Source organism: Hyaena hyaena, unplaced genomic scaffold (assembly GCF_003009895.1).
Source record: "Hyaena hyaena isolate Hyena2069 unplaced genomic scaffold, ASM300989v1 scaffold_310, whole genome shotgun sequence".
Classification (NCBI taxonomy): domain Eukaryota; kingdom Metazoa; phylum Chordata; class Mammalia; order Carnivora; family Hyaenidae; genus Hyaena; species Hyaena hyaena.
In genome coordinates, this window is record NW_024080940.1 from 1,961,045 (window position 1) to 1,980,223 (window position 19,179).

General features: G+C 38.1%; 1 protein-coding gene across 3 annotated transcripts in view; it reads right to left on the bottom strand.

Annotated features, from left to right (window-relative positions):
- Window positions 1-10,962: 10,962 nt before the first annotated feature.
- Window positions 10,963-19,179, bottom strand: part of LOC120242471 (UDP-glucuronosyltransferase 3A1-like) — a 32,938-nt gene continuing 24,721 nt past the window's right edge. For all 3 annotated transcript variants that reach the window (XM_039248265.1, XM_039248264.1, XM_039248263.1), the window contains 3 exons: window positions 13,905-14,136; window positions 12,389-12,608; window positions 10,963-11,272 (listed from right to left, as the gene is read on the bottom strand). In XM_039248265.1, coding sequence (XP_039104196.1) covers window positions 10,996-11,272; window positions 12,389-12,608; window positions 13,905-14,136 — 729 coding nt within the window. In that variant the 3' untranslated portion in view covers window positions 10,963-10,995. The remainder of the gene's footprint in view (window positions 11,273-12,388; window positions 12,609-13,904; window positions 14,137-19,179) is intronic.

Here is a 19,179-nt window from a genome sequence, read left to right on the forward strand (position 1 = left end):
GCTCGCTCCTCTTCCAGCTGCAGAGTCCAGCCTGGTGCCCAGAGCCCTGTGCTCTGTGTCTCTGTAGCCCATGACCTGTGTGCCCTGGGACACGTGCTGCCCTGGCAGCCAAGGAAGTGCACTGACAGGCAGCTTGGGAAGAGGCGAGAGGTGGATCCTGCCTGTCTTCTCTTCTTTTTGTCACCTCTAGCCCTTCTGCTCCTCCTCCCGGGTGCTTGCTCCACAGGCTATTAGGTCCTCACCCTCGCTGACCTAAGACCACAGGAAGGAGGGGTTAGTGAGCTCTCCTTAACCCCTCTCAGTCCCTGTATCACCACTCTCCCCAGAGAAGATCCTCTGAACCAGATATGATAGAGACCTTGGGATGTCACTTCCAAGATAGGTCCACCTCCAGGTGACTCAGACCTATCTCCATTGTAGGGACCTTTCCCCAAATTTTCCCACCTCCTAACTGCACTCTTAACCTCATACTGTCATCCCCATGCCTCACTTCCCCAGGTACCTGCTGACAATCTCTGCGAGTCTTCCAATTTCTAGATCCCAGAAGCTTATTCCCAGAGGAAAATGACCTACACTTATTGGTCAGGGAGTTTCTCTGGAAAGTACCTTACTGGTGCTAGTGTCCCCTATGTGTTAAATACCCCTGGAGGGCCAGGTGTTGACCTGAAAGACTGGACCACTAAGGGTAAGTCTGTAATTCTGAATAGGCATGACAAAATAGGACTCAGTAGTGGGCACCAAGTTCTGTTCGTTTAAACGTTTGCAATTTCTCATTAGAAAGGTGTTAAAACTCTTCCAATGTTATTCCACTTTCCCCTTACACTATATGATTGCATGCATGCACATTCACAGTTTTCATCTGTTGAGGTAGTGTATCTTCCCAGTGAAAATATAAATCTATCTTAGGGAGGCACCATTTAATATGAATGTAATCACATTACTTTATGTACAAACCTTATTTCAATCCCTCCAGCTGTGCAAATAATATTCTATGTTGTGATATGAATTTTCTGGTGCAGGAGCCAACTCAGGAGCCCACACTGCATTTAGTTATCATGGCTATCTCATCTCCTTTAGTAAGACTGGTTTCTCAACCCTTGTTTTTCTTTCACGTCTTTGGTATTTTAAGAGTATAAGCTGTTTATTTTCTATGATGGATCCCAAATTGGGTTTGTTTGATGTTTTCTCATTATACTTGAGGTTACTAGGGAGTTTGGTGGAAATACTACAAACATGGTGTCAATTCCATCTCAATGAATCTCAAGAGGAACCACATGATATCGTATGGTCCAATCATTAGAAGTTAACTCTATCCCTTATTTAAGGTGGAAGGTGGTGTTCATCAATATTTTTGACTGAAAAGATCCTATTTTTTTTTTACCCTATGGTTAGGAAATGAGATGTGGGGAGACATTTTGAAACTGTGTAAATCTTCTGTTCCTATCAAATTTCACTCACTCATTTTATCATCTTTTATATTTCTTACCTAAAGCAATTGTTGGTGTAATGGTGGCAAATTAGTGATTTTTAACTGCATTTTTCTTTAGGTTTTATTTTCATGTGGCATTGTATTGTTACAAAACCTTTCCCTTTGTCCCTATCTACCTATCATCTATCTATTATCTATCTATTTTCTATCTGTATCATTTATTATCATTATTTATATATCTCTCTATATTTATTCAGTGAGCTGTTATCTCTTACTATTATCATGTATTGGGTTGTTGCTGTGGAAACTCAACCATTTTGGAACTTTTTCTTTCTTTCTTGCACACAATTTCCAGATTCCTCTTGTATTTGTTTGTTTATTTCTGTCTTAAAATCTTCGACTTCTCAAAGAAACCTTTAAGTGAGAAATGAGATTTAGAAAACTGGATATGGTTTTTAGAAGTGTTCATTGCTAATGCAGAACTCCTGTTCATAATCCCTTTTCAGTGGACACAGTTTTAAATATATAGATATAGGGATGGATATAAATATTATATATCTATATTGCCATGCTCGCATTTAGTTTTTGAAAAAAATAATGTGAGTTTATACCGAATCCTTCAATGCCAATGCATCACCACAGAAATGATTTTAATCTCCTCCATTTCCACATGAGTAATTCACGTTCTAAATTTAAGAAATCTACATTCAATATCTTTGCTATATTTACTCATTTGCTCAATCATACAATGCACTGAAAAAAAAAAAAGGTTACCATGTACTAATCCACCAACCGAAAATATCAGCCCTACTCAACAGTCTACTCAAAAAATAGACTATTCGGGGGGCGCCTGGGTGGCTTAGTCGGTTAAGCGTCCGACTTTCGCTTCGGTCATGATCTCACGGTTCGTGGGTTCGAGCCCCGCGTCGGGCTCTGTGCTGACTGCCAGCTCAGAGCCTGGAGCCTGTTTCAGTCTGTGACTCCCTCTCTCTCTGACCCTCCCCTGCTCACGCTGTCTCTCTCTCTCCTAGAAATAAATAAAACATTAAAAAAAAAATTTTAAAAAAAAAATAGACTATTCGAAAAGTAGATTTTTGCAGCTCATTTTTTCTTTAGATTGATGAGACATATTCAACGTACTGTGTTTAAAATGCCATTGTGTTCCCCCCATCTTTTGTTTTGGTACAGTGCGACTATGTTACACATTTGAAAACATTCTGAGTTCATTTGTTTCTGTTTGTATTCCATTTTAGGGTTATCTCCTCCATTATTTTTGTTTTAATACAATTTTGTTATGTAAAATAATAACATGCCTCCAAAACCCAAACTATGAAAACACAGAAAGTCATAGTTTCCTTGAGTTTCACGCTATTCCAAAACAGCCTTATAGATAATCTATCACATGATTCTGATTTTCTATGCCTCTGCATCCCTTTAAAAGGAATGAAGGTATATTTACATTTTTGTTCTCTCCCCTTTTCTCTTTTCTTAATATCAAAAGTGATCTTACTATATTTATTTTAAGACTATGTTCTTTCTTACTTAAAAGATTAGGATCCAGTCAACATAAAGTTGTCTTGTTCAGAATTATATACACTGAACAGTGGGATTTATTCCTGGGCAAGAGGCTGGTTCAATATTCACAAATCAATCAATGTGATATGCCACATTAATAAAAGAAAGGAGAGGCACCTGGGTGGCTCAGTTGGTTAAACGTCCAATTTTGGCTCAGGTCATGATCTCACTGTTCCTGAGTTTGAGCCATCCATCAGACTCACTGCTGTTAGCCCAGAACCCACTTAGGATCCTCTATTCCCCTCTCTCTCTGATCCTCCCCCACTCATACTCACTCTCTCTCAAAAATAAACATTGGAAAACATTTTTTAAAAAAGGATAAGAACTATATGATCCTCTCAATCGATGCAATAAAAAAGCATTTGACAACGTACAGAACCCATTCTTCATAAAAACTCTCAACGAAGTAGGGATAGATAGAATATACCTCAACATCCTAAAGGCCATAGACGAAAGGCCCACAGCTAATAACATCCTTAATAGGGAAAAAAACTGAGAACCTTTTCCCTACAGTCAGGAAAAAGACAAGGATGTCTACTCTCACTATTACTATAATGCAATACAGGAAGTCTTAGCCTCAGCAATCAGACCACAAAAAGAGATAAAAAGTATCCAAATAAACAAGGAAGAAATCAAACTTTCACTATTTGCAGATGACATGATACTCTATGTAGAAAACCCAAAGAATCCACCAAAAAATTGCTAGAACTAATACATGAATTCAGCAATGTTGTAGGATATAAAATCAGCATACAAAAATATTTGTATTTCTATATACCAATAACAAAGCAGCAGAAAAAGAAATCAAGGAATCAATCCCATTTGCAATTGCACTAAAAACAATTAGATACCTAGGAATTAATCTAACAAAGGAGGTAAAAGGTCCGTACTCTGAAAATGATAGAACACTTATGAAACAAATTGAAAAGGACACAAAGAAATGGAAAAGCATTCCATGCTCTTGGATTGGAAGAACAAATATTGTTAAAATGTCTATACTACCCAAAGCAATCCACACACTTAATGAAATCCCTATCAAAACACCACCAGCATTTTTCCCAAAGCTAGAACAAACAATCCTAAAATTTGTATAGAACTGCAAAAGACCCAAAATTGCCAAAGCAAACCTGAAAAAAGAAAAACAAACTTCTTAACTAGACACGTTGCCAGAGGCAGGGGAAACAAAAGCAAAAATGAACTATTGGGAGCTCATCAAGATAAAAAGCTCTGCACAGCAAAGGAAATAATCAACAAAACTAAAAGGCAAACTACAGAATGGGAGAAAAAATTTGCATTGACATATCTGATAAAGAGTTAGTATCCAAAATCTATAAGCAACTTATCTAATTCAACACCTAAAATCAAATAACCCAGTTAAGAAACGAACAGAAGACATGAATAGACACTTCCAAAAACACTCATATGGCTAACATACACAAGAAAAGATGCTCAACATCACTCATTATGAGGGAAATAAAATCAAAACTACAATGAGTTATCACCTCACACCTGTCAGAAGGGCTAAAATTAACAACACAACAGGCAGCACTAGTTGGCTAGGATATGGACAAAGGGAATCCCTCATGAATTTTTGGTGGGAATGCAAACTGGTGCAGCCATTCTGGAGAATAATATGTGGTTTCTTCAAAAAACTAAAAATTGAACTACCTTGTGTTCCAGCAATTATGCTACCAAGTATTTAACCAAATGATACAAAAATACAGATTTGAAAGAGTTCATGCACCTCAGTTTTACAGCAACATTATCAACAACAACCAAACTATGGAGAAAGCCCAAATGTCTATCAACTGTGAACGGATAAAGAAGATGTGGTATATATACCATCGAAAAGAATGAAATCTGCATTTGCAACAAAATGAATGGAGCTAGACTGTATAATGCTAAGTGAAATAAGTTAATCAGAGAAAGACAAATACCATATGATTTTACTCATATGTGGAATTTAAGAAAGAAAAAAGATTGGGGTGCCTAGGTGTCTCAGTTGGATAACTGTCCAACTCTTGGTTAAGGCTTGGATCATGATCTTGAGGTTTCATAAGTTCAAGCCTCATATCAGGCTCTGTATTCACAGCACAAAGCCTGCTTGGGATTCTCTCTCTCTCTCTCTCTCTCTCTCTCTCTCTCTCTCTCTCAAAGATAAGTAAACTTAAAAAAAAAGAAACAAACAAAAAAGATGAACATAGGGGTAGGGGGAAAAAGGGGAAAGAGGGCAAAAAACTTACAAAAGATTCTTAATGATAGAGAACAAACTGACAGTTGATGGAAGGAGATGGGGTGGGGAGATGGGCTAGATGGGCGATGGGTATACTAGAGAAGGCACCTGAAACCAATAGTGTAATGTATTTTAACCACCTAAAATTTAAATTAAAACAATAATAAAATAAAGAAATAAAACTTACTTCTTTAATAAAAAATTTGTCCCGTTCATTATAGTTTATAGCTATCCATTGTCCCATGTGTATGTGTGCCATGGCCTCCTTCCTCAATTTTAATAGTTTTTTTAAATGTTAGGAATAGTAGTCGTCTTTATGTGATGAAAGTTATCAATATATTTCCCCACTTTTTCATTGGTATTTTGCCTCTACATATAGTGATTTAGCCAGGTAAAAAGATTTTAATATTGACAAAAGATTTTAATATTGACAAATTAGTTAAATGAATTATCTTTCTTTGTTGCATCAGGATGTTTTAGTCGTCTTTACAAAGTCCTTTCATCCACACAGGTCATGGAGTAATTCACCTATTTTTTTTAGACTCAGTATCTTGTCATTTTTTATATTAAATATCTGATGTATTTAGAGTTTACTTTTAGGTATGGTGTGAAATATGGATTAAATACACTCTCTTTTCTAAAAGATTATCCAGTCATCTCAGCATTATTTGTTTGAACCACCACACCATGTGCTATAAGCACAACATAAATGAAACCCAGTCCCTGATTGTTAGGGCCTTATAGTTTCTAAATTGAGAGATATACATGTTAACAAGAAATTTCAACATAGTAGGAAAAATGCTTCAAAAGAGGTTATACAGTGAGCTCTGTTGCAAGAGTCGAAGTCAAGTGCAGAGACACTAATGTGAACACAATAAAGTTCAGTAGGAAGAACACATAAAAGATTTTTGTCCCAACAAGAGCAGAATGGCATTTCTGAGAGAGGACACAGTGTGGTCACTGATACAGAGGTATAACACAGCACAGTGTGTTGGGGTGAGTGTGACAAAAATTTCCTCCTTCACCAAATTGTAGTCAGGATCCTCTGAATCTTCTTCTAGACTCAGGTTCCACGCTGGTCTGCTGCCATGCCCTCGGCCTGCTGAACTCTCTTTCAGCTTAGAATCTGCATCTTCCAAAATGCCCAGTCTGATGCCTTTTATAAACATGAAATCTGTCAGTGTTGGCTGGATCAAATTGCTGAACTGGGTAAAATGGAACCATTTTAAGGACACTCAAAATATGAAATCTGATTTTCAGAAATAGCTAGTTCCTTAAGCTAATTAGAAGTTTGCTTAAGACAACAAGTAATTCTGTTTACCTCCTTGTTCATGGATAATTGGTTGACACTTAAACAAATAACTTAACCGTCTCACAGTGCCTGTAATTAGGATGTGATAAACCAAACAACAGAAGATTGACATGGGCGAAAATCATCTCCATAGAGCATTTAGTGTAGTTAGGCACACAAAGTATCAGTACATGATTGTTGTTGGTAATGGTAGAAACACATAACGGAAGAACACTACGTAATGAAAGGAAACATAAATGACAGATCGAATTCATTTCAACATTTTAAAACATACTTCCAAATGTATGTATTTTATCTGCAAATCTTTAATGTGTCTTGTTCCATGCCCACTAGAGATCAATAAATTAAATATTTTGCCTGTGTTTACCATTTCTTGAATGTGTTATTTTATAATTATGGAGAGACTCCAGGTCCCACACACAAAATGAACTTGGATTAGATCTGAGTATGTGAAACTGACCCTTAGTCTATTTACCATTAACCCTCTGATTCTCCAGGAAGTAACTGCATTTCTTATACATGCGTATCTCTTCCTTCATCACAATTGTACTGTATCTATTATCCTAGAAATTAAAATATATTTGCATTTCCAATTATATGTAATGCAACAGTAATTCGTGAATACTACATTTTAAGGTACACAAGCAAAAGACACTTAAAAACGTATTTCATACAAGGGTGCCTGCGTGGCTCAGTCTGTTAAGTGCTGAACTCAATTTCAGCTCAGGTCATAATTTCACGGTTGGTGGGATCAAGCCCTGTATCTGGCTCTGTGCTTCTAGTTTGGGATTCTCTTATCTTCTCTCTGCCCCTCACCATGCTCTGTCTCTCTCTCAAAATGAATAAATAAACATCTTTTAAAAATACATCTCACACATAAAGATTTTCAAATCCATTTTAAAGTGTAATTTGTATACAACAAACTGCATTCATTACATGAATGAATTACTGCATGGATACAACACAAATGTCATGCCGTTCACCTATTGATGGGAATGTAGTTTTTTCTTAATCTGGGGCCATTATAAAGAAGGCTTCTATGAACATTTGTGTATAGATTTTAAGTGGCCATATGTTTTCATGAACTTGAGTAAATACCTAGAAGTGGAATGGCTGGGTCATGTGGTAAGTGCGTGCTTAACCGAGAAACTGCAGAGTGATTTTCTTATGTAGGAGCACCATTTCACATTCCCCTCAGCAAGGGAATGGGCGTGATTTCCAGTAGCTCTGTCTTCTTGCTCACTGTTGATATGATCAGTCCTATTAATTTTAGTCAGTCTAGTAGATACTGAGGTTTTATTTTGCATTTCCCTAATGACTAATGTATCGAGTTATTTTTCATGTGATTGTTGGTCATTTGCATTTCTTCTTTTTTGAATTGTCTGCTCACGCATTTTTGTCCATGGTTGTAAGATTTGTTTGGATATTATAGATACAAGGTCTCTGTCTGAGAAATGTACTGCAATATTTTCTCCCAGTTTATGGCTTATATTTTTTTATTTTATTTTATTTTATTTTTTACAAATAGTTTATTGTCAAGTTGGTTTCCATATAACACCCAGTGCTCATCCCCACAAGTGGCCTCCTCCATACCCATCTCCCCCACCCCCACACACACACACCCATGTTCTCAGCATGCAAGAGTCTCTCATGGTTTGCCTTTCTCCCTCTCCCACACTATTTCCCCCCTTCTTGTCTCCCATGGTCCTCCTTTAAGTTCCCCCTATATGTGCAAACATATGGTATTTGTCCTTCTCTGCCTGACTTATTTCGCTCAGCATAACACCCTCAAGGTCCATCCATGTTGCTACACATGGCCAGATTTCATTATTTCTCATTGTATGGCTTATATTTTTTATGAATGTCTCTAGAAGAGTGAAAATTGTTCATTTTGACAAAGTCCAACTTATCAAATGTCTTACTTTGCCTACTGTATGGTATACAGTAACAGTAATGTTTTCCTGTGTGTGCCATTAAGTAAAAATTAAAGACCATTCAGATATTAGTTATCACAGTAAAATTTGCTGAAGAGATTTGTCATAAATCAACTAAACATGTCTGTGTTGGTCTATTTCAGAGTTTTCAAGATGCTCCTGGAGTGATAGCCAGACACAAATCAGAGGGCTTGTATTCTATGCAATGAGAGCCAGCAAAGGATCTAAATCAGGAAATGACAAGATACTGTCAAGACCATGCTGACACTCAGCCCAGTGGAGAAGGTTTGGATGGATCCAGACTGAAAGCATCATCCCTGCTGTCTTCCTTTGATCAGATGTGCTGGATGGAAGTGGAGCCCAGGAAGCAGCAGGTACAGAGTTGGCATCACTGAGTTACAAGTGTTCAGAGATGATGATGTGGTAGGAACGGAAATGGGAGTCAGCATCTGTAAGCCTCATCCTTATATCTCTTTGTTGATTATGAGGGAAAGAAATCTTGGCTTTTCTTTCTGACCACAACACAGAAAAAGCTTCATTCCCCTGCCTTTCAAGGGACTGATGCCAAAGACAAATTTCAGAGATTTTATTCATAAAAATTACAGAAATAAGGACACTTGAGTGACTCAGTTGGTTGAGTGTCTGACTCTTGATTTCAGCTCAGGTCACATCTATAAATTTATGAAATTAAGCCCTAGGTCAGGCTCTGTGCTGACAGCAGAGAGCCTGCTCCAGATTTTCTCTCTCCCTCTCTCTCTGCCTCTCCCGTGCTCACTCACATTCTCTCTCTCTCTCAAAATAAATAAACAAATATTTTCCAAAAAAATTACAAAAATTAAACCTTGAATGACAGACACACATGCACATGTGCACACACACACACACACGCACACACATGTCATCATGTGATGTGCTTGTGTCTGTAAGTGACACCATGCAGCATGAGAACTCACAGAACTCGGTAGACACCTAGCACCAGCTCACATTCTATCCAGAAAGTCTTATTCTGACCTTGGTAAGGATGGGCCTCTTTCCACATCTGCAGGAAATATTGGTAGTAGCTGCTTCATCCTCCACTTGAATTATTTCAAGATGTCAGCACAACTCCAGGTTAAGCAATCAAACTATGGTTTCTGGGGCCATCCCACATATCTACTATTTTCTTCACTATGTTATAACCCACAGTGAAACCCACATTTGAAACTTCAAAGGAGAAATATAATTCCATCTGAAAATGCAAAAGCAAATATCAGCACATAATCATTTGAAAGTAAAATATATTATAAAGAGAACCTACCAGAGTGTGAGCCCGATGTCTAATAAAGAAGATCAAAAAGTAAAAAACAAAAACAAAAACAAAAAAAAAAACAAAAAACCCAGGAGCAAAATCTATAGACAATAAGATGGAGCCACCACACCTGTCCTAATCAAAGAAGAAAACGGTAAACAAAAAATAACCATGGTGGTTAAAACACTCTTTTTCTGGTGTGTGTTGCTAGGAACTGAATGTAATTGCTGTACACAGTGGGTTACTTTCTATTTCTGCCTCATTAAGGTGGCATAAAGATGTTTCCTAAATCAACAAAGTCCTGAGAATGGCCATGGTCACTGAACCTGAGCTCCATAGCCTCACGCAGAGTTCTGGGATCTGCACTTGAGGTCTCCATGACTACATTTTTAAGAGCAAGAAACTTGAGAAGGTAATTGTGAGAAGTGAAAACCACAGCATTAGCTGTGGCCAAAGACAGATGCCAGGTCTGACCAGTAAAGGAGGTGCTCTTTGTAGGAGGGAACTCAGCACAGAGACCACAGGCAGAGTCCAACAGGAAAGAAGCCAGGCTTCCTGAACTTGGAGGTGAGATGAGAAGGAGATGCAAGAGAAAGACCCAAACTGGAACAACTGGCCAATATCTAATGTCATGTCATAAAAAGTGAGGATGGGAAAAGTTCAGGGAGACTGAGAAGTGTCCAGACAGCAAGGATAAGGTAAGCAGGGCCCTGTGTCTAGGGTCATGGAAAAGGGAAGAAAGCAGGGCTGTCTGTTGAAGATCTCGATCAGAGTGAGGAAGCCATTGATGAGGGCAAGTCAAGAAGCTTACAACAAATTCACTGACACAGAGAATAGAACTGGTGTTGGCAGGAGTTTGTGGGGTGGGGGTGGGGTCATATTGATGAGTATTCACAGTTTGATTAGCATGGAGTTTGAATTTGGGATGGTGAAAACATCTCTGGAATGAGTGGTAGTGATGTTTTCATAGCATCAATGTGCTTAATGAGAATGACTGTACACTTACTGATTAAAATGGTAAATTTTACATAATATAAATTTTACCACAATTTTAAAAACGATACCAAGATTACTTCATAAAAATTTGTAAACAGAGGCAGAATATAATGAGGAGATATTTGTGTTTCACCCTAAAGTGCCAATGTGGAGAAGACACCAGGAGTGTCCTGTGTTTGTTGGAAGTCTTGTAAAACCAGTGGGTCAGATATCTACACTATATCTGAATCAGGCCTTCTTCAGCTTCCTGGCCCCACACAGCCACCTGGCCATAATGCCCAGCAGCTTCCAACAGAGCCACAGGGTGCCCAGGGTGACCACCAGTAGGAACAAGATGACGTCCAGCAGGTACTGCTCATGCCACGGCTGCTGCAGGGCATGGGGCTTGAGGTGGGCCGCACCCCCTGTCTGGAGGATGTGGTCGATCCAGCCCGCCAGCCTCTGGGCAGGAGTCAGGGGGTGGGAGCGCCTGATGATGCTGGCGGCCACTGCTGCTGACTTGTACCTGTTGGCAGACACAGAGGATGAGAGTTACTGCTGTGGCCTCAGACGTCTTAGAGACCTTATATCACACACACACGCTTTCCTCCACATGCACAGAAGACTCAGTTTCTAGTAAAAGTTGTTGGCCTGGCCTTGCCACAGTCTAGCTGGTCCCACCGAAAATTTCAAGCTGGTGCCTCCATGCAAAAACTATGCTTAGTGCTAAAAGTGCTAAACTATAAAACAGGGACTAGGTTGTAAGGATGAATCTACCCAGGAGGATTATAGTCACTAAAGGGAAGAGTAGATATGAATATATGGGATGTAACATATAACCCACTCAGTACAGATGTCCTGGAGGCTCTAATAATGTATTCAATTCATCCTGGTTATCAGATCATTGTGCTGGATGGTAATTTACTTAGGACATCATGGGCCTTTTACTGACTCACTTAACAGAAATTCATCCCAATTTCCTTTGTAGCAGGTCTTTTGCTAGGCCCTGGGAGCCCAGGGGAAAACAAAAGACACACTTGGCTGTCCAGGGGAGCTTACTCTCCACTTTCTAGTGTGAGCGATGCACAATAAATTAAAACAGGAAGAAATGGGGATGGGGTAGTTACTGATCCTGAGAAGTATTAAGAAGGAAAAATGAATTATAATTTAAGGTAATGGGAGAGGAGTGCAGTTAGAACTGTCAGATAAAGACCACCTTTCTGAGGAGGGTATTGGAGATTAACCTGACTGTCATGAAGAAGCCAGTCCTGAGAGGAGAAGGAAAGATGTTCTAGGGAGCAGCACTGACAAAGGGCCTGAGGCAGGAAACAGTGTGGCATATGAGGGGACAGAAATTACTTTCTGTCTTAAGGTAATTCAATTATAAGCACCCTCAAAGTATAACACCTCTCAGAGACCCTGTATAAGTAGGTACTCTCAACCCTTAGGGGGTTGAAATCAGTCTCAACATCTAATTTAAATGCCTAGTCTTGTTCTCAAAGGTAACAGGTCAGATATTAGCATCACATACATATTCCATGTCCTGGAAGTTCCAGCTATTGCAAAAGTGTACCACACAGCACCCTTTGTATTTGATGTCTTCATTCTGCCTAAGCGACCACAAGCCCAGAGAGCTCCATACCTCTTGTCTTCTATGACTTCCTTCATCTTCAGAGCCAATGTCTCTGCCTTGATCTGTTTTAACTGGATAGAGACACCAAACATTTTGGCTTCTACTCGGACTATGTTTTCAGCCTGTTCTCCAAGGACAGGAATCCCCACCATGGGCACACCATGTTGGATGGCCTCCATTATACTATTCATCCCACCATGAGTGACAAAAAGACGGATGCATGGGTGAGCTGTTGTAAATCAGGAACAGAGCAGAATATTTCAGGGTGAAAATTTTCAGAACATCTGATAAAGTAGCAAGAGCAGAAAAAAATAAAAAGAGATCTCAAATTTGTTGGAGAAAACGATTTACTGATTTAGCTTAGGACACAATCAAGGGTGCATATTCCAAGATACAAGATTCTGGCCTTGTCTCTGTACAGAGATTCCTCTTAATCAATCCACGTAGCAATAAGAACCCAAGAAAATCTGCAGAGAATAGTGCCTAGCAAGAAATATTCCTCCTCCCACATCCATCCATTCTTCTCTCTCAACTCTACTCTTCTCCCAACCCTCCTCTCTCTCTTGGTGTCTCACTCTGTCTCTGTTTCTATCTCTCACTCTCCTGGTTTCACCCTCTCTCCTTCGCTGTCCATTCCCTTCCATGTTATCTGAAGTCTTAACACTTTCATTGACAACACATCTCATGTGACATTCATCAAACTGACACTCTATGTGCCTTCTATTCAATTTCATAAGAAATCCTCTAAAGCATAGAATGATGGACCACCCATCTCAGTATTTCCAGTTCCTGTGTGCTCACTCCACTCTTCTTTAGAGAAAATAAAATAAGTGTTGATAATGAAGAGTTCATCTCAAACACTGCCTCTCACAGGGATGTGCATCAGAATCTATTTGTGTTTCTTTGAAAATCGGAATCCTTTTCCAAACCCCATGCCTTCTGAAAAGATGTGCAGAACCACCTAGCTCTCTGTTAGCAGAGAATTTGTTGAACCAGGTAAAAAGCTGAGAGGTTACTCAGTTTGACACGCTTATATTTTAGCACACTCTTCAGACACTGTCAACCTAAATTTTGTGAAAGTATGAGTACACCTTTTGCAGCAAAGGTGGATGAACCAGTAAGTGTGAGAGTGTGTTTCTATAATGGCATAGGGCCTAACAGATGCTCAAGATGCCTGGTAAACAGAGGCAACATGGCCCTTGATATGTGTTCTCAGAGTCCATAAACTGTCTTTGTATTTAGGCAACCTTGTTCAGTGCCAAATATGATAGGGTCAAAATAATGGGATGATAATATCACTTCTGACTGCAGGTATCAGGAATAGAAAGGAAGAAGAAAACATGGCAATTTTAGCCATTTGGGAAGCATAACCTGATTTCCCAAGAACTCCAGCTGGCAGCTCCACTTCTGCCCTCTAAACATTACATTTAGCTATCAACTACTCCTTCACAGGCTGATGGGGTACCTAGTAGAGCCCTAAAGTTACATAAATGGAAAGAGAGAAGTATATCTGGGTAGTCCTTACCCAAGAGGTCATTCTGAGGAAGCCAGTCCACGATTTTCACATTTGCTGCCAATTTAATGTCTTTGGGCCAGTGAGAAGGCTTATACTTCCATATCACCCCTTGAGAGAGGTGAGCAAAAGCACTGTTCATCTCCATGAGAACTTCCTGGGACTGATAAGTGCTCACCATGGAGCCCAGGGCCACAAGGACAAAACCAGAGTCTCCAAACTTGCTGATGAAATTCTCAAATTCCTGGAGAGAAGTAAGAAAGGAAAGGATAAGAACAAAGTCCTTTAGGAAAGCCTAAACAGTCATGAAGTGAAAGTCAACTATTAACTGAATATGCCCTCCTGTCAGTATTTAGAATTCACTGTCTTGAAACTGTTCTCATAGCCCTGGGGACAGCTCAGTGCACTCTGCACTTTGCTCATATCCGTTGTGTCTGGTGGCCTTGAAGTCATTTTTCTGAGACCTCAGGACACATCATATCATACAGATACTTTCAATATTCACAAATGGATGTAAAGAGAGCCTTAGGCTTCCAGCTACTCTCACAATAGCCTACATTGCACATAAGAAACTTAACACATACTGTAGCACCAACATCTAGATTCAGAATGTCCATATAACAATGTTTTAGGAAGAGGAAAGTGGTGGAAACTTCTTTCTTCATTAAGAACATGGCCCCAGAACAAGCATCATCCTCATCCCTCATCTTAGTTCTGGGGATATGTGGTCACTTAGGAGTCCAATATCACATCACAGTGCTAGTGCCTGGGAGAGTACCAGCTGATGTCCTGGACCAGTAGGAGGCAGTAAGCCTTCTGGAGAAAGAGGTAATGTTGCAAAAATATCTGTCATGTGTCTCCTTCATATGCTTATTAGCCATCTGTCTGTCTGCTTTGTTGAGAGTTCTGGCAAGGTGTTTGGCTCATTTTTAAAATATTGGTTTTCATTTCTTAAATTTTAGTAGTTATTTGTATATTGTGTATATTTGTATCTGTGTTTATTTGCATATTTTGAATAATAGTTTTTAGCAGATAGTTCTGTTCCTCCTCTTTTCATTCTCTTGATAGTACCGGCTCAGAAGAGAAATTTTAATTTCAACTTAACACACTTATCAACTCTTTCTTTCATAGACCATGACAGGTTTTTCATTTAAAAAGTTTTCACCGGGGGATCCTGGGTGGCTTAGTCGGTTAAGCGTCCGACTTTCGCTTAGGTCATGATCTCGCGGTTCGTGGGTTCAGGCCCCGCGTCGGGCTCTGTGCTGACTCAGCTCAGAGCCTGGAGCCTGTTTCAGTCTGTGACTCTCTCTCTCTCTGACCCTCCCCTGCTCACGCTGTCTCTCTCGCTCTCTCTCCTAGAAATAAATAAAAAACATTAAAAAAAAAACTTAAAAAAAAAGTTTTCACCAAACCCTAGTTCCTCTAAATTCTTTTCTGACATCATATTCTAAAAGTTTCATACTCTTGCACTTGCTTTTTATATTAAGGTTTATGGTATGTTTTGAGTTAATTTTCTTGAATATGTAGGATCTGAGTCTATTTAATTTTCTATGTATTCAGATCATGTTTCCATCACCATTGTTTTTTGAAAATCTTTTCTCTATAGTATTGTCTTTACTCCTTTATGACAGATCAGTTCACTAAATTTATGTGAGTCTATTTTGGCTTCTCTATTCTGTTACATTGACTTCTTCTAATCTTTTGCCAATATCATACCATCTTGATTATTGTAGCTTTATAGTAAGTCATGAAGTTGACGATATCCCTCCTCAAACTTTGTTCTTCATCTTCAACATTGTGTTGGCTTTTTAGGGTTTTTGCCTCTCCATACAAATTTAAAATTTTTTAAATTAATATCCACAAAATAAGTTGCTGAGGTTTTAATTGGGATTGCATTGAATGTATAGATCAATTTTGAAAGAACTAATATCTTGACAATATTGAGTCTTCCGATCCATGAACATGGACTTTCTCTCCATTTATTTAGTTATTTAATTTCTTTCTTTAGAGTTTTTTAGTTTCCCTCATTAATCTTGTACATATTTTTTAAATTTATTCCCAAGATATCATTTTTGGTGCTACTAATGTAAATAGTATAGTGATTTTAATTTCACATCCCTCCATTCATTGCTGATATATAAGGAAAGGATTATGTTATACATTAAACTAGTATCCTAGGGCATTGCTATAATTGCTTACGAATTCCAGGAAATTTTTTATGACTTTTAAGATTTCCTAAATGGACCATCATGCCATCTGTGAACAAACCCAGGTTATTTCCTTCTTTCTAACCTATATACCTTTTATCTCTTTCTTTGTCTTATTGCTTTAATTAGTAAGACCTCCAGCATGAGGCTAAAATATGGCAGTGAGAGGACATACTTACCTTCTACCTGATAAGTTGTCTTTTCATTTTCTATACAACATCCTTTGTTATAGAGAAGTTTTTGTCATGATAAAGTCCAATTTATCTATTTTTTCCTTTGTTACTCATGCTTTGGTGTCACATCTACAAATTAAATGCCAAATCCAAGTCCATGTAGATTTATTCCTTTCTTTTCTTCTAAGAATTTTATGGCTCTTAGATTTTTATTTAGGCCATTGATCCATTTTGAGTTCATTTTGATGTGTATTGTGAGGAAGGCTCAAAATACATTCTTGTCAATGTGAACAAATATCGAACTGTCTTAGCACCATTTTCTGAAGAGAATCTGAAGAGACTGCATTGATTGGTTTGGGCATCCTTGTCAAAAATGAATTAGTCACAGATGTATGAGTCATTCTTCTTTTTCTAATTGTTTTGGTTATTCAGAGTCTCTTCATTTCTATATGAATTTAAAAATTGCCTTTTTCATTTCTATAAAAAAGGCCATTGAACTATTGATAAGGATTAGATCAAATGTGTAGATAATTTTCAGTAGTATTGCTCTTTTAACAATATTAAGTATCACAACCGATGATCTATAGGTGTCTTTTTATTTATTTAGATCTTCCTTAACTTCTCTCAGCAAATTTGTAGTGTCTAATGAACATATATATCTTTCACCTCCTCAGTTTAGTTGGATTTTGTTGTAAATAGAATAATTTACTTGATTTCATTTTCAAGTTGTTCACAACCAGTGTATGGAAACACAACTCCTATTTCCATATTGCTATTTTCCCTACAACTTTGCTTGATTGGTTTAACATCTAGTAGTTTCTTTTTGGTGTGTGAATTCTTTGGGATGTTCTATACAGAGAATTATGTCATATAAAAATCAAGCTATTTCAACATTGCTCATTCCAGTTTGGAATTTCTTTTTCTTGTTTACTTACTCTGTCTATGGCATATTTGAGTAGCAGTGGGCAACTTAGACTACTGACCTGAGGCAGCACAATTTCTGTCTATCATAAAGAATATGATGTTAGCTGTGAGTGTTCCAGTAAATACTCTTTATCATGTCAAGAAGTACCTTTTTTACTCTTAGTTTTATGTTTTTATCATGAAAAGGTATTAGTTTAGTCAAATATCTTTTCTTCCTATCTTGACATGATGTGTTTTTTTTATTCCCTCCATTCTAATAATGTATTGCATTACACTGATTGATTTGTTATATTAAATCATTTATAAAATAGCCTTTACTTCCTGTGAACTTTTTGACTTAGTCTATTTTCTGTGATATTTATTAGTATATACCTCTAGATGATTCTTAGGAAGTTTGTTTTTTTTAATTTTTTAATATTTATTTATTTTTGAGAGAGACAGAGTGTGAGCACAGGAGAGGGCTAGAGAGAGAGAGACAAACAGAATCTGAAGCAGGCTCCAGGTTCTGAGCTGTCAGCACAAGGCCTGATGTGGAGCTCCAACACAAATGGTAAGATCATGATCTGAGCCAAAGTTGGACACTTAACTGAGTCATCTAGGCACCCATAGGAAGGCTCTGATTTAATCACCTAAAAATGAGCATTAATACAGTTTTATCAATTCTTTAAAACAGTTTCTCCAACCTCTGCATGTTTTGGTTGTCCCCAGTTCCCATACTATACCCCATTGTTCCATCTGGCTGTAATTGACACCATCCAGCACTACACTATAAGAACTACCATTTTAAGGAACCACTTAAAATCACCTTTACTGTCTTTTGATAATTATAAGATTAATGTAAATCTATTATTTAAAACTGAAAAGATCAGAGCATGACATTAGAATAGGAAGCTCCATGCTCTCATTCCCTACAGGAATATTTTTAAAATATTCTATTTAAAATATTTTAAAATGTTTTATTTAAAGTATTTAAAAAATAAAAATAACTAAAGACTAACTGCACCCCAGGCGATTGTGTAACTAGTCTCACCAAAGCTGGCAGATAGTTATGAAAACAGCCTCTCACCAGAATCCCTGGCCCCAGCATGTGGATATCCACATAAACAAGAATAAAACTGGACCCTCATCTTACTCCATACAAAAAATTCACCTCAAAATTGGTTAAAGACTTAAACATAAGACTGAAACTACAAAGCTCTTAGGGAAAAGACATAGGGGGAAAACTTCAAGGCATTGCTTTTGGCAATGATTTCAATAATATAGCACAGTGCAGTAGAAAATGAAATATCAAACTCAAAAGAAACAAACACCAAAACAAACAAACAAAAAAACAAGTGGGACTACATTAAACAACAAAGCTTCTGTACAGCAAAAGAAACAATCAACAGAGTAACAGACAACCTACAGAATAGAAAATATTTATAAACAATATTCCTAAGAGATTAATCTCCAAAATGTATAAAAAGGCTTACAGTTCAATGGCAAAAAAAAAAAAAAAAAATCTTACAACTCCATTAAAAATAGATGTAGGACGTAAACTGGTACAGCCCCTCTGGAAAACAGTGTGGAGGTTCCTCAGGAAACTAACAATAGAACTCCCCTAAGACCCAGCAATAGCACTGCTAGGAATTTACCCAAGGGATACAGAAATGCTGAGGCATAGGAGCACGTGTACCCCAATGTTCATAGCAGCACTCTCCACAATAGCTAAAACATGGAAAGAGCCTAAGTATCCATCAACAGATGAAAGGATCAAGAAGATGTGGTTTATCTATACCATGGAATACTACAAGGCAATGAGAAACAATGAAATCTGGCCATGTGTAGCAACATGGATGGACCTTGAGGGTGTTATGCTGAGCGAAATAAGTCAGGCAGAGAAGGACAAATCTCATATGTTTGCACGTATAGGAGGATTAGGAGGAACTTGACGGAGGAACAAGGGGGAGAAGAAGGGCAGAAATGGTGGGGGAAAGGGAGAGA